Below are 23,904 nucleotides of genomic sequence, written 5' to 3'. Positions count from 1 at the left end.
ACACTTATGAATAATCATAAAATTTCATGGCAACACTTTTGTTATGTAGCCTTGAATATAGATATTGAGAATTCCATTATGATGATAATAAAGTAAACTGTGGCAGTCCATAAATATCATGAATTTCATTAAACTACTACTTGTACTCACTGACTGGTTTGTTTGGTTGGATTTTAAGTGAAATAGACAATAATAAGGTCATATAGTGACCTTCCAGGTTTAATGTTGGACAAAAGACCTCAGGTGCTACAAATTGGGCATATCACTAGAACAACTGACATTCTGTATGCTAGTCGGATAACTTCTTCTCAAAGATTTGGAAGTACATAATTATAGCAAAAAGACTGGGTACTAAAACTTAAAGTATATTATAGGAGTTGTATATGTATCAAACACACTTCATTTTCATTTTATCAAACTTGGCAAGAATTTATTCCTTCCTATATACATAAATAAATGTTGTTTTGTTTATTCCATAAGAAATTTCATATTTCATTTAGCTCTATAAATAATTCATCAAATATACCATATTTTCTCAGCATTTAATATTGCATTATTTAATTCAGTATTTTTTACTTTATTTTTATACAGAGTATCAGCATTCAGCAATATTTTCTACAGTGTTCACTAATGGTATTATAATATAAATGTGTCAAAGCTCTTTAAGCTCAGCCATATATATATAGATCTCGAGCCTATGTGGAATTCTGCTAGCCTACTATATACTGATACTAATCATCTAACACGCTCTTACATGCATTATTAATGTAAGCTTTTTCTATCTTTTTTCAATAACAATACATTCACTAGAAACATATACAAGATATAAGTCAACAATTTTTCCTATATAGATTAACCTCAAGTGACTGGAGCAGAGAGTATGAACATGTTTGTAGATCTCCTGTTATATGGTATATATAGGAAACACAATTGATTTTTCCCCCCTACATTACTCCTGTATAGAGTAAATATGATAGAAAAACTCTCTGGCTTGTTGATATTTGTCACCTAGATTACTCCTGTATAAAGTAAATATGATAGAAAAACTCTCTGGCTTGTTGATATTTGTCACCTAGATTACTCCTGTATAAAGTAAATATGATAGAAAAACTCTCTGGCTTGTTGATATTTGTCACCTAGATTACTCCTGTATAAAGTAAATATGATAGAAAAACTCTCTGGCTTGTTGATATTTGTCACCAACCCTTTACCTACAGACTTTGTATGATAATTATTTGCTGTGTAACAATACAAAAATTGAGCTATCAACAGTTATAATAGGGCCGAGTCAGACAGTGCACAGATAGACGCCCAGACTGACCTGGCTCGACACTTATGTGGCATATAATAGGCTATAAAATCATGTTCGATTCCTGCAGGTTAAATATAGGGTTAATCTTTGCATTATATTATCAAGCAATTTGTGCGACTGTCACATCAAATCTATATATAAAATTTCTATATCTAACTGGAAAAAATTAGACATTATAACATAAAGAAAGCACAATATGTTCAAACAGCAAAGCAACAAAGCATGCATGCAGCTAATCAATATTAATGATTTCATTAATGACAAATTGTAACACAACAAATATCACATCTTGCATTATTTTACAGCAGTAATTACAATAAAATATCTAAAAGTCGGACAGAAAATCTCACAATTTATTGCTAATTTTCTTTTTCTCAATGTAAAGAAATGTAGGCATATATTAATTTATATGATAGACATTACCATAGAGGTAGCTAAAAAATACTGTAATAGCCTTGCAAAGATGGAACACTTCTGCTATTTATAGCAAGTATCATCTGCTATTAATAGCATAATAAACGAAATAAAATAACCACATCAAGGGTGGGGTGGAGTGTACTGAAATTAACATTTTAAGCCTGCGCTTGAAACTTTTGCCGTTATAGCAAAATTATATGATACAAAGCAGGCATGTTGCAGCAGCTGACAAAAAAGCTTAAAGTTACACCTGTAGTATAACAAAATTGTAACTAGGGGGCAATTATAATATGATAAAACAAGTATTTATAACTAGGTACTTCAATGCTGTAAAATATATAGCTACTGCTACATTCGATCTGCATTTGTTCAACATGTACCAGTAACAGTAAAAACCTTAACCAACTGTCAAAATTAACAATAATTGTTAACAAAAGTGATGTATTTCCATTATAAAACACTTAAAAACACAAGTTCAGGATTTGCTCTAATGTTATGCTGTTGTTTTTATATAATTTCAAAAATTTTGAAAACTCATTTATAAATGTGACTCTGAGTTCTTAAAATTAAATGACTTTAACAGAAATGGTTATAATTATAACAGTATCACTAATCTATAGAGTAAATGAGTTTACAAATTCTCTGGGGGGAAAACTGTTCAGTTAAACATACTTATGTCAGCTTCACTGTAAAGAATTTAAACTTGAAACTAAATGTTTGATCCATTCTTGAAGCTATATAACCAGGACTGGTGTCAAGTACGAGAACAAGAAATCATAGTAATGACCATAAATTGTAAAGGCTCTAACCCTAGTACCAGAGTTGAGAGGTGCACATCTTTACCAGACGGCCACCAAGAGTATACAACCAAAATTATACAATGCCTCAAAAAATTGTTAATGACTGAATGTTTACAAATTTGGATTTTTATGCAATGTTCACAAGACACTTGGTTGTTACATTTGTTTTTTAGAAAAAACAGAACAATCTTTATCTCAAAATGTAAACAAGCTGAATTTTTTTATTTCATTCATTGTATTATATTATAGGAAAGAAAATAAAGCACTTGATCATCAATAAAAGCTGTTTGTTTAAAAATAATGTCTTGCAAAATAATACAAGACAAAACGAAACAAAAATCAATTGTACCGTAAATACTTTGTTTTAGCAAAATGAAAATAATTAAAATATTCACCTCTTTATCTTTCATGTTTAATTCCATTTCAAGTAATTAACAATTCCATAATTTCACATATTCAGAAAATTAGAACTATAAGAACGATGTTGTTTATTATATGGTAATCAGATTGTTGGAGAACTACATCTATTTACGTCTATTATTCCACAGATGCCTGAAATCAGCCTCTTACAATCTGTTTTATAATGTTCAATTCAGTTAACTACTTCCAATATTTCATGATGATCTTTTTTTTTTCTTAGATCATAAAATGTCTTATATTTCTGTCAATATTCAGCCTGAATAAAATACTGATGCACTCTTTCTTTGTAAAATTATTTGTTGTTGCTGTTTTTGTTTTTTAATTGACCATGTTTGTATTTAAGTATTTCAGCAAACTAATGCTTTTTTACTTCAAAGGTTTTTACTTAAATATTGAAACACACTTCACAGTTCATGTTCATGTATTTTCAATATTGATAATGTTACATTCAGCTTTCACTTTGAAATGAAAACACACAGTAATCTGACCCCCAATCAAGCAATCAATGAATCAATTAATCACTAATCAATAAATCAATCAAAAGGATCAACTTTATCTACAATTACAAATTTAAAACTAATTTCTTTTCAACAACAAAAGTTTTTTTTTCCTAATGCGTAATTTCAAACAAATAACATGTTTTCTAACATTTAAACTAAATTAATAATGCATTAACTTAAAACAATTAAGCCAATGATTTTATTTTTCATCTGAATGAATAATCATAAAAACTAATCAAAACTATTGAACATATTAACATTAAAATTAACTTTAAAATTTACTCCAAATTAGAGTCAAGATCGGAATCACTAAGGACAAAGATATGAATTTTATCGACATGTCAACAGAGTAATGTTACAAGGTTTCGTGCCACTAAGTTTATCTTGTTTCTTGTTTACTCTGACATTTAATACAGCTTAATTGGTACAAAAATTATCCGGCCACAAACAAAACTTACAAGAATGTCAAAACTTTGTCATATCAAATTACATAATTTTGTATCAAATACACTGACTTCTTTCAGACATTATCAATGATTTTTGCACAAATTTTGAATATCAAATTTTCAAGTTTTGCACTGAATTGATTGATCAGGCAAATAGCCCTGTGATAAGTTTTCAGATCAGCAAATAGAGAGAAATTGTACTCCAGTTTTTACAATAAATTTAATGGCTTTAAATCGATTAATATCTAATATAAATACCTCATTCTTCAAACAAACGTTTATTCTAACTTGTCTTCAACAAACTTTGAAATAAAGCAATATCCTTTACTTAATCAGTGAAATATTGACACATTTTGAATAATTTATATCAAATATTGCAAAGATTTTATAATGGACTATTTATCATTAATTGACACTTCATAACATGTAACCGATTAACTTCCAGCTTTTGCTCCACGTGATGTTGAAATAGAAATTATACTTGCTCTTAAACAATGAAAATTTTGGGTTTTACTAGAAAATTCGGGGGTAAAAAACAAAACTTCGAAAATCAGTATCATTATTGCAAACAGTAGCACATTTTGAAGCAGCTCAAGTTTCGTTGGTACTGGGGGATTAGCTTGGAAAAACCCACGTTTCGGATAACCACTTTTTAAAACTTGACAAACCTGGTGACTCAATCAATCAGAAGATTTCATTGCATATGATATTACCAATAAAATTAATATTTAAGTTATATGTACATGTATAAATATTATTCCACATGACTGACAAAACACTATTTTGATCTAATAGAAATCTGCAATTTAAAAATACAAATAAAGGGAGAAAAATAGACAAGCAATCATATCATAAACAAATCACAAGATCAATCAAGAAATGCATGCATGGATATATGGAACACAAATTGAAATCACAATAGAAAATGCTGGCATTCACAAGCATAGACACTTACTCTGGACTTCTTTTTATGCTGGGTTAATGTGATGGAAAAAGGATATTATACATTATTCAAAAATTATAAAGGCCAAAAAAATAATTAGTGTAACCATGGTAAAATTTCAAGGAAATTCTGACAGTCTACATTATGTACACACACACATTTTCTATTTTTTACTGACAGTAAAAAAAAATTGTGGGAAAGAATATCCTCTATACAAAGGCCAATAGATCCACTTTAATTACTATATTTTTGATCACTACATTTAATATGATAATGGCGTGAATAATACTCTCTGCTATTGTCAATATATACATGTATAATCATAGATTCTACATCATAGAGTATACTCTGTATTATCTTTATCTTTCTAATGAAATTCAATGTTTTTGATAAAATAAATAAGACTTACATTGAGAATTTATGAACCAATTAAAATTTTTGTCAAATGTCATTTCAAAATCAAGAATACAGTCAGAATTCCTTGAACAATAATGATAACATGTAATGAAACAAATAACACCAATAAAGACACATAATGAAAATAATTCAATGAAATACCCAGAATGAAAATTATTACATCAAATATTCCCATAAACATTTGGCCTTAAAATAGCAGAGCTGTGAAAATAACTCTTTAAAACGGAGAATTAAAACCAATGTTTGCCAATCAAATGAATTTATCTGTAAAATCAACTCTATAATATCAAAAACTTCACTTTTAAAGCACTTGACATAAGTTGGCCTTGAAGAGAAGTGTATTAATAATGTATTTTCTAGCCTACAAGATTTGTATACAATAGATGCAAACTGATGAATAATCTTCCATTTGATTGCTTATTCTCAAGATTTCCACCTTTTTTTTATTTCACTAGAATATCAATCCATTGATACTACTTTTTTTGTAATAATTTTTGTTTTAACAAAGCCAAAAGTACGGCTTTATATATAATATGAAGAAAAGGACAAAAAGACCATAGCACAGTCATGACTTATTACCAGGATGGATTTAAGGCCATTTAAACTGTCAATTCAAAAGGACATGGTAAGATATCATTCTATTCTATTGTTATGTGTTTTTTTTTTTTTTTTCTGAAAGCTTGGCTTGCTGAATAGCTTCTCCATAAGAAAGAATCCAAAGTTACTGATGGGATTCAAAGCTACAGGGGTAAGGGTCCTAATTGATATGGAATGAATCTATTGTTCCTTTAATTTTATAGTGAGTCCTTTAAACCTAACCTGATAATGCTTAAACAGATAAACCAGCAACAATATGAAAAACCATTTCCATCAATGTAAACCTGGCTCTTTCATAAACAAGATTCAGTCTTGCTTAAAGTCCACTGGGGGATGGTTTAAGGTGAAACAAGTTCTTGCAACTTATATAAATCACTTTCTAGTCAGCTTCCAGGAACCAACCAGTACTGGTGTCATATGAAGAAACATGATCCCCGGGTTGAGAAGCAGACACCTTAACTATTAGGCCACCACTCCCCTTACTGGGGAGATTGAATTTAATTGAATATGTTACCGAAGCGACAAGTTCAGACCAAGATCAGCCTGCACAGATATCAATGTCTGTATAGTTCCCTTTTAAGACAGTACTTCATATATTGTGAAATTTACCCTAAAATTAATAAATGGTTTTGTCCAGATTGAAAGACAGGCAAGTCCATTTTAACAAGATATGTTTGTAAAACATGTATGCCCCTTATCAGCAGCCAATTAGTCATGTGATAAGGTTATTATGCATGACTTCTGACCCAGTGATCAAACAATTAATAAGGGTTATAAAGTATCTACTGGTCATGACCTTGACCTTTGACCTCTTGACCCAAAACTCAATAGGGGTCATCTGCTGGTCACGACCAATCATCATACAAAGTTTGAAGTTCCTAGGCCTAGGCATTTTTAGTAAATTGATCAGAAACCGTTTTTACCTACAAGGTCAATGTGACCTTGACCTTTGACCCCTTGACCCCAAAATCAATAGGGGTCATCTGCTGGTCATGACCAATCACCATGCCTAGGTTGAAGTTCCTAGGCCTAAGGGTTCTCTTATTATTGATCGGAAACCATTTTAACATACAAGGTCAATGTGACCTTGACCTTTGACCCCAAAATCAATAGGGGTCATCTGCTGGTCATGACCAATCACCATGCCAAGTTTGAAGTTCCTAGGCCGAAGCGTTCTTTAGTTATTGATCAGAAACCGTTTTTACTTACAAGGTCATTGTGACCTTGACCTTTGACCCCTTAATCCCAAAATCAATAGGAGTAATCTGCTGGTCATGACAAATCACCATACCAAGTTTGAAGTTCCTAGGCCTAAGTGTTCTTGAGTTATTGATCAGAAACCGTTTTTACTTAAAAGGTCAATGTGACCTTGACCTTTGACCCCTTCACCTAAAACTCAATAGGGGTCATCTGCTGGTCATGACCAATCATCACACAAAGGTTGAAGTTCCTAGGCCTAAGCGTTTTTAGTTAATTGATCGGAAACCGTTTTTACCTACAAGGTCAATGTGACCTTGACCTTTGACCCCTTGACCCCAAAATCAATAGGTCATCTGCTGGTCATGACCAATCACCATACCAAGTTTGAAGTTCCTAGGCCTAAGGGTTCTTTAGTTATTGATCGAAAACCGTTTTTACCTAAGAGGTCAATGTGACCTTGACCTTTGACCCCTTGACCCCAAAATCAATAGGGGTCATCTACTGATCATGACCAATCACCATACCAAGTTTGAAGTTCCTAGGCCTTAAGGTTCTTTAGTTATTGATCGGAAACCGTTTTTGCTTACAAGGTCAATGTGACCTTGACCTTTGACCCCTTGACCCCAAAATCAATAGGGGTCATCTACTGATCATGACCAATCACCATACCAAGTTTGAAGTTCCTAGGCCTTAAGGTTCTTTAGTTATTGATCGGAAACCGTTTTTGCTTACAAGGTCAATGTGACCTTGACATTTGACCCCTTGACCCCAAAATCAATAGGGGTCATCTACTGGTCATGACCAATCACCATACCAAGTTTGAAGTTCCTAGGCCTTAAGGTCTTTAGTTATTGATCGGAAACCGTTTTTGCTTTCAAGGCCAATGTGACCTTGACCTTTGACCCCTTGACCCCAAAATCAATAGGGGTCATCTACTGGTCATGACCAATCACCATACCAAGTTTGAAGTTCCTAGGCCTTAAGGTTCTTTAGTTATTGATCGGAAACCGTTTTTGCTTTCAAGGTCAATGTGACCTTGACCTTTGACCCCTTGACCCCAAAATCAATAGGGGTCATCTACTGGTCATGACCAATCACCATACCAAGTTTGAAGTTCCTAGGCCTAAGGGTTCTTTAGTTATCACTCGGAAACCATTTGGTCTACGGACCGACGGACCGACAGACTGACGGACCGACAGACCGACAAGTGCAAAGCAATATACCCCCTTTTCTTCGAAATGGGGGCATAATAATACTAAGCGTGGTTATCAGTTATATAATTATATAAGTAGAAAAAGGATGCAAGAATAAGCAATCAAATGCAGAAATTATTGACTTATTTCTGATGATGAATTTATAATAACAATCAGCATTCAATTATATATGAAGGTGTATCATGTACAATATTCATGGATTTGATTGTTAGTCTCATGCTTAATTCAAGACAAAGAAATTTATTCAAAGAGGGAAAACTTTTGGAGACCTTCAAAATACAGCTTTCATTTTAAATCTGTTAATAAAAAAAATTACTATTGTTTCATTGAACCTTAAGTTTTGACCAAATTACCAATAACTTAATATTTTCATCTTATTACATGTATATTCAAGTATTATCTTATTATAAAGAAAGAAAGACAATGTTTTACCTCAAATCTGAACTAAAACTAAAATTCCTTTTCATTTAAAGTAGATTAATGAAAGGACTAGTCATTATCCAAACAATGTTGACAAAAATTATGAACTTCCCCCTCAAAAAGGACAAATCAGATATCAGTTAATTAAAGAAATGAAGTAAAATGTGCCTAAAGGTAATAATATACAGTAAAGATGTCAGAAGATAAACTCTAATTAACTTCTTGAGTACAATTTCTTAGTTTAAAGGACATACATCTCACATTAAAGTGTCAATTAATTAATTTAATAATTATGTCATACGAAATTTGTGACCTGACAAGTGCACTGTATGTGGTGTTGGTCTGTTAAAAATGGACATAGTCATGCAGAGTTACTACCCCTTGATACATTATTTCACACAAGGACATGACAAATAAATAGAACCACTAGGACTTTATACATTGGTTAATGTGAAAGAATCCAAAGTCACTTGCAGGACTGCAGCCCACAGTCACTCACATACACAAACTTGGCCACAATGTGCAAAAATGATAAAAAAAAAATCAAGAAATTTACCTCCTTAGAGCAACAGCCGCGGAACAATAAATGCATTATCTCCCTTGTCCCAAATTACTTTATTATAGCACTACATAAGCCTTGATAATGTTCCAATAAAAACAAAGTACTGGGTTTGAATTCCCACTAAAATATTTTTTACCGTCTGTGAATATTTTTGAAACAATTCTCTTTTATCTTGATCAAAACAAAAAGCTTATAATGCTTTTACAGTGACTGATATCTTCACATAAATTATAAAAGGTTGCTACATAGAAATCTTTTTTTCTATCTAAATCTACAGCAAATGTCGACTTTGTAACTGTCACAATGTTTGTCGTTTTTTTCCTGGTTTATAAAATCATGACACTTTAGCTGTAAGATGTACATCCTTAAAAACCACTAGAATGTTTCTTGTACAAAACACAGAACAGTTTTTTTTACTACACATATAAAAGCTGTATATTTGTTGAACCTCCAAATAGTAATTTGTAAAACATTTCCAACCATGTATCAAAAGCTCTCCAAGAAAATAGTACATTCTATTATACATAATTAATTATAATAATAATGGACAATTTGTATGTGTGACACACTTAACATTTCCTTTTCTTCTACATATTTGAGATATTAATAAAACGGAAATCGAAAAATGTGTTGTTTTTTGTATTTGTATGAAGTTAAAACGTACTAGAACATCCTGGAGAGTTTTACAACGATCAAGTTTCTCATGTTTGAATGAGATTTATACCTGTGCTTTATGTGAGCCTAGTGGGTACTCCGGGGCATCGAAGTATCTCTCACCGCCTTCTCCACGAGGCTAAAAATTAGTACACAGCCACTCTGTTAGTCAGATGTCTCCAAAAACTACATAATTTTTTTTTTTCGAGTTCAAAACTACACATATATTTAAAATATCAAAGTTTATCATCCCTTTCCCTTGTAATTTTCTACAAGTTTAAAAAAAAAATTCACTTACTTGTGAAAGCATGTAAATTTAAGAAAATTAAAATTTCCTACATCTCTATTATAACATAGTAAATATCTATCAGAAAAAAAAAACAGAAATTGCCTACAGTTCAAATATCGTTATCTAAAAAAATAAAAGAAACACCCTTCCATTCATTTATTATATAGCAAACAGAATCAAATGTAAAAAGCAATGACTTAATTTCCATTTTATTTCAGTAATACATTTACTAATTCATTGAAGGATTCAGCATGACCAGATCCTAACACTTCTATAAATTCAGTGTAGCTAACAAGTAAAAATTTCGAAATTCTCTAGATATAACAATTGCATCTAATCACAGTAATTAAAATATGAGCCGCGTCATGACAAAACCAACACAATGCGTTTGCGACCAGCATGGATCCAGACCAGCCTGCACATCCGTGCAGTCTGATCAGGATCCATGCTGTTCGCTTACAAACCCTATTACAAGTAGAGAAACTGATAGCGAACAGCATGGATCCTGATCAGACTGCGCGGATGCGCAGGCTGGTCTGGATCTCTGCTGGTAGCAAACGCATGACGTTGGTTTTGTCGTGACGCAGCTCATATTTTCTTATAAAAACTTATTGATGATATGAATTGACAGATATTCAACGTAGTATTGAAAATTCATATTCTGTTCTCAACATTATAATGTTTAGAAAAAAGTTAGATTGAAAAAAGATGAGAAGTCAATAAACCGAAAAGAAAATTAATTAAATAAAAGGCACAAAAGGGTAGATCAAAAAAATTAAGCATTAAAATAACTTGAGAGAAAAGAAAACTAAAATGAATGAAATCAACAAAATCAAAACTTAAACATTTTTTTGTAAAATAACTTTTTGGAGAACACTTCTAGGATAACTAAATCTGTCAGGTAGCAAATAAAGGGAGGGAACTCTGTCTAGCTACAACAAAATTCAAGCAACTAAAAGCACATGCTTCCAAAAAATGGGGGTAAAATGTAACCTAATTTAAGTATGGCTTTTTTATTATTATTTTATCACACTGAAGATATTAGTTGCAGTAAAAGCAATATGAAAGCAAAAACTCACTCAGTGCAAAATAAATTGGTGAAATCTTGATATGACTTGTTGCAAAGGGGCATCCCATGAACAGGCTCAATTAGACCGAGTCTAGACCATTTTCAATCTTGCCATTTTTGTAGTTCATTAATGTTTCCTTGAATCACTTGTTTTTAGCTTTAGATGTTACTATATAGGGGATTTTATATCATATTTAAATACCTACATATTTTTGTACTTGGGCTAAAAAAACTAAAATATAGTTTGTGACCTTGCCCCGAGTGGAAAAATTGCTCTGTAAGTTTTGTATTGATTATTCTATCAAATATACAGTTATATTCTTTGTGTTAAAATAATTCCATAGTACAAAGAAAGGGGACATAACTCCTTCATCATGTAATATGAGTCACAATAGTTTTGCACCAAACCCTTTAAACGTTGGTGTCAAACTTGGTACAGAATAAGGCCCTCATTTTCAAAAAAAACGATCATTATTAACTTGCATAGGAAAATGGGAAAAATAAAATACAGAACAAAATAAAAATGAGGCAAGTATAATGGGTTAAATTAAAATCTTTCAGTATGTCCTAAATGAAAAAAAACAACATTAAATCAGGGTAATGAGGTGCTACCTGCTTAAATGAAACAGAATGTATGCAAATTAATTAAAGCAAAAATCAAAGCTATGGTTGCATCTTTAATTACGATTTTATTTTTATAACTAGTCAGAATTGTACCCATTTAGATTTAACAGGAGTTGTGAATATAAATTCACCTAAAAACTGACTTCAATCTCAGAGAAGTTGTGAATAAATCTAAATGCCTGTTAAACAATTACTGAACAACTTAGTTTTACTTTCAGTTTATTTTATGCAATACTACGTAACCCGTCACAATTGAATTAAAAAACATCTTTAGGTGCCCATTCATGTTAAGTTTCATTTTGTTAAAAAAATGACCTATAAAAATGCAATATTCTCATCAATGACCTTGACATTAGGTAAAACCTACCCTTCCTTCTTCTCCTCTACCAGGTGAGAACAACATCTTGTCCACTATCTGAGCTTCCCGGGGCGCTCCATCCCCGTCAACATGTTCCTGAAGGGCCCGGGCAGCTGGATGGCGGGACACACCTCTGGAAGGACCCGACTGCTGTTTCTGTGGAGGTGGCGTGTTCATTAACAGCAGATCTTCATCGTCTGAATTACTGTGAACATAGAAAAAACACTGTGAACATCCATTCAATCTGACTTAACATTTCTCCAACCCTTTTCACAACATTTTACAGATCATATTTAACTAGTAACTTAAGTCCAGCCCATTTTCACATCCTTGTAGTCACTGTCTGACAAGACATTAAATTTTTAACATTGTTAACTTCTCAAATATATTTAAAGTACAATAAAACCTTGATAAGAAAAAGATGAAGTGACTTGTGGAAAACTTCCAGACATCTGAAATTCTACTTATGTATGGTGCATATTTTAATGACAAAACTTTGAGCCAATGAACTTATCAAGTAGCTTACAAAAGACATTAACAAAACAGAAAGAACCAATAACTGACCAAGATTACAACAAAGTTATATCCCCTGTGATTATCAATTAGTTTTATATTTAGTAGTCATTGATTTAGTTTACAAAAATGAGTTCCAATTTGACTGAAAATCACTGTTGCTGGGTGTACAGTGTTAGAAGAAAATGTTTGAAAATCAAAATCTTTTTACCTATTTTCATTTATACCACTGTCAGAGACTCTTCTGTTCACGGCTTTGTCTGGTACTGAAATTATAAATCAATTGTTTATGTTACTAAAACAATGTAATATGTATATATTTTTTTCCGGTTGTGTTTTACGTTGTTCTAACACAGTACAGATAATATGGTATGTGACTTTCCAGCTTTACTGGCAGAGGAAGACCTCAGTGAGGTGCCCCTCTGTGCATTATTTCATGCACAAACAGGCACCAACGTTCTGTAAGCTAGCTGGATAGCCATCTCACATGTAGAATTAGCAACTCTTGCATGGCTCTAACTGACATAGCTGTTTTTTTAGGCAAGTGGTTTGAAAATCTTGATAAAGTGTTATCCCTCGGAAGCATTAATCAATGAAGTCTTCGACCTTAACCACTTACATGCCATAAATATATATATATAACATATTTATAATGTAGCATTTAAACATAGATGATTACAATATTGAACTTTATACTTAAGTCCTATCATGAAAAGTGACAATACTTGATTAATTATATGTAATGCACTGTGTAAACTTATTATTCTTGGAATGAAAGGAATAAGTAGCACCATATTCCCAATGATCGTTTAGTTTTTCTCTGTTGAACATTGAGTCTAATGGTGTAATATAATATATATCTGTGTACACATTTTCATATCAATTACTTAAAGTTAACAGCGTAAGCAAAATTTTCCCAAACAATTTTCCCTAACTTGACATTTGCATGAAATCTATGACAAAAAAAAAAAATTTGACATTTGAAGACAACAAAAAATCATTTTAAAGTGGCAAATGCGACTTTCTCTGCTTATAGATATGCACAATGTATACACATGTATATTCAAATACTTAACTTTACATTACACAACTTGGTCATTTTTTTTCCTTTAATTATAAGTTAATTTTAATTAGAAAAGTCACTAGAGTAAGATTGTACAAAGTCATGTTTTTAAGTTATAATGAAAACATTTAGCACATTTAAACATGAGTTTTTTTTTAAGCTTCTATTGGATAAAAAATTACCTTAGTTCAACTTAATAAACGCCAAAACAAAACTTTACAACAATCTAAGCTGGCCCTATACATAAACATTAATGAGTACAGCTGCTGCTGTATATCCATAAATACCATTTATAATTTGAAAAGTGGACTTGTCCTTCTTTTAATTTAGATTAGTCCAATAATGAGAGGGATTTCAGACATTGAAATACCAGTCAACATTATAAATGATCCAAAAATATGCAGTCTGGTCTCAGGTCTTACCAAAACTGTCCGCACAGATTACTAATTATTACACTTAGCCTTAGTCCCAGTCAAGGACTTATTAACCATAAACATGCTATTTTACAATGTATATCCTAAATCATGACTTGTCCATCTTTCAATCTGGACAAAACCATCATTATTTCATTATTACTAGGGAAATTTTCAAAATATGTACTAGACTGGCTTAATAGTGAAGACTGTGCAGAGCATGCTCAAACAGCACAGGCAAGCTTCTGCACTGGTAACATGGGTAAGATTAAGTAGTCCCTTAAAGCAGGCTATGGGTTTAATATCCATAACTTACAATATTATAGAATCACACATTGTCCTTCATTATCATACACTGTGTGAATTGCCTCTAACATCCTTTTTATAAGACATAATCTGAATGTTAAACTTCCTTTTTTAAGTACATGTATATGACCTTAACTGCAATTGTGTGAAATATTACATTTATTCTTAAGTATATTTTTAACTACAGAGTTCAAGTCAAGAGGTCAACAGATTAAATATTAAAAATATATCTGAACTTAATGCAATTGTATGTAAGATCAAAGAAACCTGTTTGATTTATAGTCAGCTTTAATATAAATATAAATAGTAAATGACATGTACTTAAAGTATTTAAGATCACTGTGCTGACTCATTCATTCATCAATCTGACTTATAATAATATGGTTATCTGCAATGGCCATGTATTGAGGGACACTTACAAAAGTGTAGAATAAAATTAAACATAAAAGAGATAAAATTGTATAATGAATGGTGGGTTATAGTATGATGTTTGATGTTCTAGCCTGTATTGAAAACCTGGGACAGTTATTGCTTGTGTTAAATGATCATTGAATTATTGAGACGATATCACTGATCAGGTCATATACAGCCTGTAAAATGACTGAAGTTTGTCATGAAAGTGCTTTAAATGTGCAGGAAAACACTTCTTTTTTTTCATAACACGTTACATAATGCATAATTCACAATCAATATAATTATAAACTACCATAATTATGCAGGCATGTAATCATCGAGATAATGAAACAATTACACAAAAAATATTCTTTACTGGTAAAGTAAACACATATTCGTCTCACTCCTTAAGATATGTAACAATTTATGGAAAGGATATGCTAACAGTGAAAGTATTGCCTCATACCATTAAATTGCTGGAGAGATCAATAACTACTGATCATTATGACTAAACATAAAATGTGTACCTGAAAATAAACATTATTCCCCTAGAACCTACACTATGCCTACCATTATAAATCATTTTTAAAATTATACAACTCCTACTATGCAAGAAAAAAATAATTACAAACTTGTATGTTATGGTATTTTCTTTTTCTTTTTCCAAACTAAATGAATTTCCTTGTGTTTGAACACATTTCTCAAACCAGTTGGGAAAGCTAGGAAAATCAATAAAACACTGAGCAGTTCTGTTCTCATATTGGTAATGAGCTTCTGGGTGATTCAGATGCTGCTGAAGCATGCATTGAAGTGAATTAGATCAATATCACGCTATGCATTGTAATAACTTACAGGATATTTGAATTTATCTTCAAATTTTTATTGTAATGGATTTTATTCATTATAAAAGTGAGATAAATCATTATGCTGAGCATAGGAATGTTATATTGTAATTATAAAGAATTAATTTGAAATTACTACCGTATATACATGTAGATCTATCATTACATGAGTTAGGCATATCATTATAAAACATTATGCTAAATAAAATGTCTCATACTGATTATACACAAATTAAAACTAAATTTACCAGTTAAAAATTGTTTTCTGCTTTTAGCTGAAAAGTTTAATGTCCATTTTCTTTCTCAACAAAACACTTATTTAGTTTAAAATCATGCTTAAGAAATTAAAAATATGCATCTGAAATTTGATAAAATTTACTTGCTTATAAATATATTAAGAAAATTTAAAAGTCTTTCTTTTTAGAATAGTGCTACAATGTTAATGATCTAAAATTCGTAAAAACATTTTTAATATTTAGCACACATCATATACAAACTTTAAATACAAATCCAATTTTTATAAAATACCTTGTTAAGAGAAATTCAATAAAGATTTTTTCCCATTTAAAAGGAAAATTAACACAATGTTTTAAAACACATAAATATCTCGTTCCAGTTCACATGTGTGCACACTTTGTAATTAAACTTTTTTCTTTCACATGAAGAAAATTAATCCGTAAAATTTCTCTACCCAGTGGGTATAAACAATGTAAACATTGAAAACATAAATCGGGTCAAATAGGTTCCTTTAAATATTCTTTTAACGGCAAAACTTAACCGATATTGATTGAACGTTCAAATGAATTCTTTCAATTCTAATTTGATAACTTGCAAGATCTGACACAAATTTTATCTGATTTTGTTTTGATAGATTTGTTGTGTATTTGTTTTTCGTCCTTAGCTCTTATGTTAAGCTGAAATATCAATATTACACGGGGCCCTTACTTCTCATTGTGACTATCTTTGGATATGTACAGTTTAAATCGTCAGTAAAGTTTTGTTTTTTTTATTTTGTTAAAGTACGTTTACATGTTTAAACACTTGATGTCCTATATTTTTTAAGTAAAGGATATTAAAAAAATTTGAATATTTTTTGGAGATATATTTGTTATGTATGATGAGTGATTAATAAATGAAAAAGGAATGTATGTGTGATTGATTAAACTTGTTATAAATTACTTTAACTTAGACGGAAAGGAAAAAATATAAACATGATATCAAACCTTTGATCTGCTGAATTTGTCAAATAAACATACCTAAATGGAACTGCACAAAAAACAGATAAATCTTGAGCAATTAAGTTAACATAAAGACTTAAGTTATAATGCCTCTTTCTTAGTACATGTACTTAATGATTTTACTTTACTGATTCTTGAATCCATGGTAGCTGTGGCTAAAGTGATTAAATTAACTGCCTCTCAATACAGGTATCAAAAGTTCGAGCCAAGTACGGTCCTTATAACGTTTTCTCAGGTGATAACAATTTGAATTATAATATGAAACTAAACAAATAAAAGACCAATATAACAGTTTCACAGTCATACTGTAACTGTTACAAGTCAAGAATATTAATTAACTATACACATATTTCTTATCTTATACTGCCCATGGGCCCTTTAGGAATTTACATGCATTGACAAATGACCTTTAGACTCAAAGTCTGTAAAAATGTCACCTTACCCAGGATCAAACCAGAAACCTATGGATTACAAACATGTATATATGGATATATAATTATAAACATGTAATACGAAACCAACAAACTCAGCCTCTTGCAAAAATACATCAGCTAGTTTACAGACATTATACTTAACACAATATTTTTTTACACAGAACAAGGGAGACAATTAATGAAAAATATTTCTATCAACAGGAACACAGGATATCTGAAATTACTCCCCTTTACTTTAAGATGCACTGTTTATAAATTAAAACTGAAGATATGAATGTTGAAAGATTTCAAATAAATGAATTTCAGAAAATATTTGGCTTAAATCTTTTATTTGGTAATGAAATAAAATCATAAGTTTTCTAAAAGAGCTGCACGCTACCTAAGGATTCAAAAGTAATAAAATGAATATGTGAATATTTTTAGAAGTGATAAGTAATCTCAATACATCCGGCAAGTTGAAAACTAGATTTGTGTATTGTGTGAACATAAAAAAATATTACATTATGTACTTTAAAATAACCTATTAAAAATCTTTGAAAAGAGAAGATCCCTAAAAAACAATGAAAACAAAATAAAACAGTTTTATTGATGACTCAATTTTATAGGAACAGAAAAGAACATATTTATTCGCAAAAAAGACTTGAACTGAATTAGGTTCCTCTTCCATACATGCATTATAATTTATAGGGTCTACTCATTAGGAAACATGTAAGGTGCAACATATTACACACACCCCAGAACAAAATTAAGCCATTTGGAACACCTAAGACTAAATGTACTCGAATCAATACATCCTGAAGAACCAGAAAAATAATATGAGCCACATCATGACAAAAACAAACATAATGGGTTTGCGACCAGCATGGACCAACCAGCATGGATCCAGACCAGCCTGTGCATCCACGCAGTCTGATCAGGATCCATGCTGTTCCCTATCAGTTTCTCTTCTTGATATAGGGTTTGTAAGCGAACAGCATGGATCCTGATCAGACTGTACGGATGCGCAGGCTGGTCTGGATCCATGCTGGTCGCAAACCCATTATGTTGGTTTTGTCATGACATTAAAATGAAGTATGGTGCAACTTTTTGACAGCTGTCACACAAAAGAAAACCAAGTATAAACTATATAAGGCATTTCATTGCAGAAATTATATCATGATTTTGTACATGTCATCTTTCAGAAAATCTTTCGGAACAACAACAACATAACATTATCTAATTAAACATCAAGCCTTATTCAAGGTCATATCAAGTTCACAAGATTTAAGAATCCAATACAGGCAGATGGCTTACAGACATGTATACAACAGCCAATATATTTCCTTAACATATATTTAAATAACATGAATTCAAAATAATAATCACCTGCGCAGCCACTAAATGTCCATGACACTCTACGCTGAGTACGGCAATAATCGCTCCAACCATTTACATACGGACTATATATAGACATTATCTTCTTTGTTTCCAAAATAAATGTCCAATCACAAAATGTTCAATGTCCAAATTTAGAAGAAAAAATTTAAGCTACAAAATTAAAAATATTCTACAATTCACTTCTAAATACTTTTCTACACGCTAAGAATGTTCAACCATTCACTTTTCCATATACAACTTTTCTTCGCACGCTTATCTTATAATTATTTACTACCAATTGCAAAGGTATTTAATTTATTCTCTATGTTGTTGTTGTTTTTTTCTTCAACTATTAAAAATATCTTTTTATTTAAGTCCAATCTAACAGATTATCCTTTTAAAACATAAGCTTATATTGTCTATATTAAGTTCATCAACATTACAAAACCTACAACACCTGATGATGTCCAAATCACTAAAGACTCTTTCCTCCAAAAAGTTATGTATCAAATATTCTGAGTTTTAGTTACTAACAACATTATTGTAATATATGCAAGAAGGCAGATTTAAATGGCTGAAACATGCTAATTAAGACAAAATTTAAAGCACAAACAAACAAATGATAAGATGATATCAGACACGCAAAAATAAAAATGATCGCAAATAAACAAACAAATCTTAATCTAACAAATTCATGACCATCTTTAGTCATGCCACCATTGTGTAAGCTTACGCAGTCCCTGGTTTGGAAAAATGAGAACTATCGCGTAAAAATCGCGACATTATGTCCAAAGATTTTGTACCGGAGACAGCACAATGATTGTACATCAAGCGTTACTATTTGTATGAAACTGATACCAATACTGTATTGCATGTAAGAACAATATCAAAATCTGCAGTAGACATTATACAAGTTAATATAGTTATCTTTAAATGAATAATTAATAATGATACTCTACTTATAGATAATTTCTTATGATACAGGTTCACAGGTATATTGTATATATTTGCTGTTAGTTATGGTTTTTTATAGGTGCATTTGTGTTAAGATATATAAATGTACTTATAAGAACTCCCCTTTGATTACTATTATTTATTTTTTGTAAGTCAGTATAATAAAAACAAATAATGGCAGTTTTAGGCTTAATGGGCCTTTTATATAACCGCAGATCAGTAATTTCAAAACACTGATTTTGCAAGATATCAGAAATCATGCCAAGGTAATTATAATTAAAAACATAAATGTGTTGCTTTAAAACCATAGAAAATTTCGAACAGAATATCGTTTATCACTTATCTACACAATTATTTTTCTCATTTTTTCATTTGAGAATACAGTTACATGCAGCACTTAATATCTTGTAATGCGAGGGGATGTCAATGCTTTAGTAATAAGGTTAAGTAATATCACTACATGTGAAAGAATTTTATGCTACACGTATATGTATACCATTTAATGTCAAACTTGTTTGCAATTTTCTGTTTACAATAAGCAATATCAATTATGCAATGTAACATTGCAGCAGGGGTCAAGCCTAATGACCTTTTCCGCACAGTAGAGATAGGGAATAGTATTCTTTTATAATGATTGTTACTTTTACAGCATTTTATGTATATGGCTATTGCATACTTTATTTTGTGCATTATATTTTCAGTTTTTGAAAAGTTAATAGTCGTAGATTGAATGCGTAATCATTTTACTTGGTTATGAAGTTTTAACGACTTATCAAAATGCGAGCATGGTCTCTAAAATCTCATTAACCCTAGGTGGTCCAGTGCAGTAGAATTAATAAATTAAACAAGACTTACCTGCAAGTTGAAGTTCAATTATTATTCTACTTAGCTACTGGACCACAGGGTTTAATGCCCACCCGGTTACCCCTCCCATATGTATAAGCCATTGTCACATTTTGCATAATTATATATGCTCTGAAAGTCTGCTTGGTCATCTGATAAGATCATATGTTCATCTCAGTCAGTATTTAATAACCATCCCCTACCTACCAATATATACACTGCAACAACCTTTTTCCATTGGTACAAAAATATTTTGAGAAATGAAAATGAAAGTACTTTTTTGGTTTAAAGCAGCATGCCTCCAGGTTCATGCTAATTTTCATGAAAATTTAAAAAAAAGTTATGTAATAGTAAAATATTGTAAAGCAAACATAGAAAATAATTTACACATTGCTAACTGCTATTACAACTGACATAAATTACCAAAAAAGGTCAAAATATGCAAAAATCCTTTACTGAATTGCGCAGTAGATAATTATATGGTGATAAATACTGCAAAATCAGTCATTAACAGCATATTTATATAAAGCCTTAAAGCAATATTTCACAAGGTGCTCAAAATTAACCTTTTGTATATACATAATATATACAAAATACTCTTATATCACAATGGCTGCAGAAAAGTTAGTGAGATCAATCAAATTTTAAAAAAAAACCCACTTTAGTTTGCTGTATTTATACACTTGTTATATATTATCAGACAAATTAGGAACACTTGTATATATATGTCAGATTGACATTTTTAATTATCTATGGATTTTTAAGTGTAATGCAAATACATTGTATAATACTCATATAAAAATACTGGATTTAACTGGAACGGTTACTTCAAATAAAAACATTATGAAACAAGTTCAAGACAGAGTGAAATTTGCCTTTAAACATTAGTCTGCAAACAACAGACATTGTACATTAAGAGTATTATCTCATATAAAGTGGACAATAGAGGAAATACAAAATAGTTATATATTATATTATCATTTTAAAGTAAGGAGTCAGAGTCCAAAATCAGAAAAATTTAATGATCAACAGTAAACTTACCAGGTTGTTCAGCCAGTGGATCAAATGCATTTAAAGAATCCCTTGGGGGCGCACCCTGGAAGTGTAAAATAAACAAGATTTGTAATTAACATAATTTTTCATTTTGTGAATTAACCCATCATCTTCTAAATTTGTATAATGAAAGTTTAACAGCCATCAAAATAGAAATACAAAAAAATATGCTACCAACACTATAGAGCTTGGTCAGACTGCATATCTGTACAGACTGGCCAGGTTCTATACTGGTGGCAAAAACTTATCACTATCAGTACAAGCAGGTTACAATGTAAATTACAATCTCTTATATTATAATCACAGCTGGCACTATAAGACTGTCCATCATTACAGATAGATGGTGATCTGACAATCTCTTATGTGAAATATATCAGACATAAGCTGGTAGCCAAGAACCACCAACTTTCCTAACTTGATAGCTTCCTCACATGTATGATTCTTAAGTCTCTAGCTGGACTTGAACCCGCAGCAACCTTGGCAACTAAATAAGTATATACAAATTTATTTTAGTTTGATTGTGCACTCTCAGATCTGTTCCTAGAACACACCCGCCGGGTATGTACAGTTTATTAAATAAATTAATGTCAACAGTCTTGCTGCATTAGCCACTCAGACTTTGGTATGTTTTTTTTTTGCTCATTCTTGTATAACAAGTGAAACAAAATGTCTCCAAACTTTTCAATACATGTACTTATGAAACAAGATAACTAATTATGCCTTTAAATATATATTGGTTACACCAACCTTTTTTGTCTTGAAAGGGATTTAGAATTTTAGTTACATAAATATACAAACACAAAAGATAAGAATAGGTTTTAAGACTTCACCAGTATAATTTACCAACTGAACTTTTTGAGTATATTCATGTATAAATGTATAGATATAAAATTGTGCAACTAAATACATGTAACACCTCTGCAAAAATTAATGATTTCTTGTATGTCAAGCGTGTGCCTATTACAACAGGATTGTGGATAACACAAAGATCTAAAAATTTCTATCACAAACTAAATATGAGTGCCTTTCACAGCAGGATCATGTGTACATTGTAGCTTAAACTTAAAGATATACTATGCTCATATTTGATATTAGAAAATATTAATAATTGCTACACAGACACTTTATAAATATAAAAGTAACATGTTTTGACTGCACACAAAGTAGATATGTTGTGTTAAAAATTCTACACACATTAGGTAGTCACAATATGAATATATAGTGCCATTGAAAAAAACTGGCAGTTTTTTAAAAAAAAAAAAAAACTTTACTTGACCTGAATAGAGGAACTCAGCTTCCCCTACATAGATTATTCATTCTTTTATTCAAATAAGACATATTCAGTAAGAGTTTCATAGATTTCAATAAATTCCTTTGATTAAAATATTTTAATCAAGGATGAGCGTAGTATATCTTTAAATCCTCAATCACAAACTCAGTGAGATATACACTGTACATATTGAAAATAGTGAATAGATATAACTTTCAATAACTTTTGTTACAATACACAGTATTACTATAACATATATTTGAAGAATATAAGCATAATAAATTAAATCCAACACTAGATATATGCCTATAGGATACATGTCACGATGACAAATGTTTGAGATTTCTTTTTATATCTGCTCTATATCTCTTATATCCAGTACAAAATTTCCAATAAAAAAGAATACGATGAAACATGAAAGTCAAATCTTTAAGCCTTCATATTCATGGTAGCCCCGTATCACTTTTACCCTAGTGGGATTTTATCAAACTTTGTTCAGTGAAATAGCTTTTTACACTAAAGAATAATATTCATTTAATGAACTACACCTTTTCAACTCAGAAAAGACTACACAATCTTTAATGCGATTTATTATATGCAAATATATAATTATGAAAAAGAATAAACTTATTTCATTGGAAAATACATAAAAATTAAAAAATATGCTCAAAACATTAAACAAAATCTCAATGCTCTAACACCAAATTAAGAAGACTAGAAGAAGTGCCTGAACTCCAACACGTGTTTTAACTTCAATTCTATTACATATAAACATTAAATACAAACCATGAGGAACTGAAGGGAGATAACTTCTATAAAAAGTACAGCATAAGATTCAAAGAGTTAAACTATTTAGCCATATTTTATCATCTTTGATATTGTGTATATAACATGAAAGTTTAATTTCATGAAACATAAAACTTCTTTTTAATTATTTTGATAAAGATTTAATGTACTCAAATTATACAAGGTACATTTACAGTT

At 30.8% G+C, this 23,904-nt stretch overlaps 1 protein-coding gene across 6 annotated transcripts in view; it reads right to left on the bottom strand.

The window, feature by feature from the left end:
* LOC132750661 (transforming acidic coiled-coil-containing protein 2-like) overlaps positions 1 to 23,904 on the bottom strand; it is a 64,164-nt gene that overhangs the window by 24,364 nt on the left and 15,896 nt on the right. For 2 of the 6 annotated variants that reach the window (XM_060740671.1, XM_060740673.1), the window contains exons 6-10: positions 21,639 to 21,693; positions 12,967 to 13,021; positions 12,252 to 12,447; positions 9,973 to 10,041; positions 4,851 to 4,868 (exon numbers count right to left, since the gene is read on the bottom strand). In XM_060740671.1, coding sequence (XP_060596654.1) covers positions 4,851 to 4,868; positions 9,973 to 10,041; positions 12,252 to 12,447; positions 12,967 to 13,021; positions 21,639 to 21,693 — 393 coding nt within the window. The remainder of the gene's footprint in view (positions 1 to 4,850; positions 4,869 to 9,972; positions 10,042 to 12,251; positions 12,448 to 12,966; positions 13,022 to 21,638; positions 21,694 to 23,904) is intronic. The other 4 variants (XM_060740672.1, XM_060740674.1, XM_060740675.1 and 1 more) reach the window with 2 other exon arrangements.

The sequence above is a fragment of the Ruditapes philippinarum genome, unplaced genomic scaffold, assembly GCF_026571515.1.
Source record: "Ruditapes philippinarum isolate M1 unplaced genomic scaffold, ASM2657151v2 ctg72_1_1_1_1, whole genome shotgun sequence".
Taxonomy (NCBI): Eukaryota; Metazoa; Mollusca; class Bivalvia; order Venerida; family Veneridae; genus Ruditapes; species Ruditapes philippinarum.
This window is presented reverse-complemented; position numbering and strand designations above follow the sequence as displayed.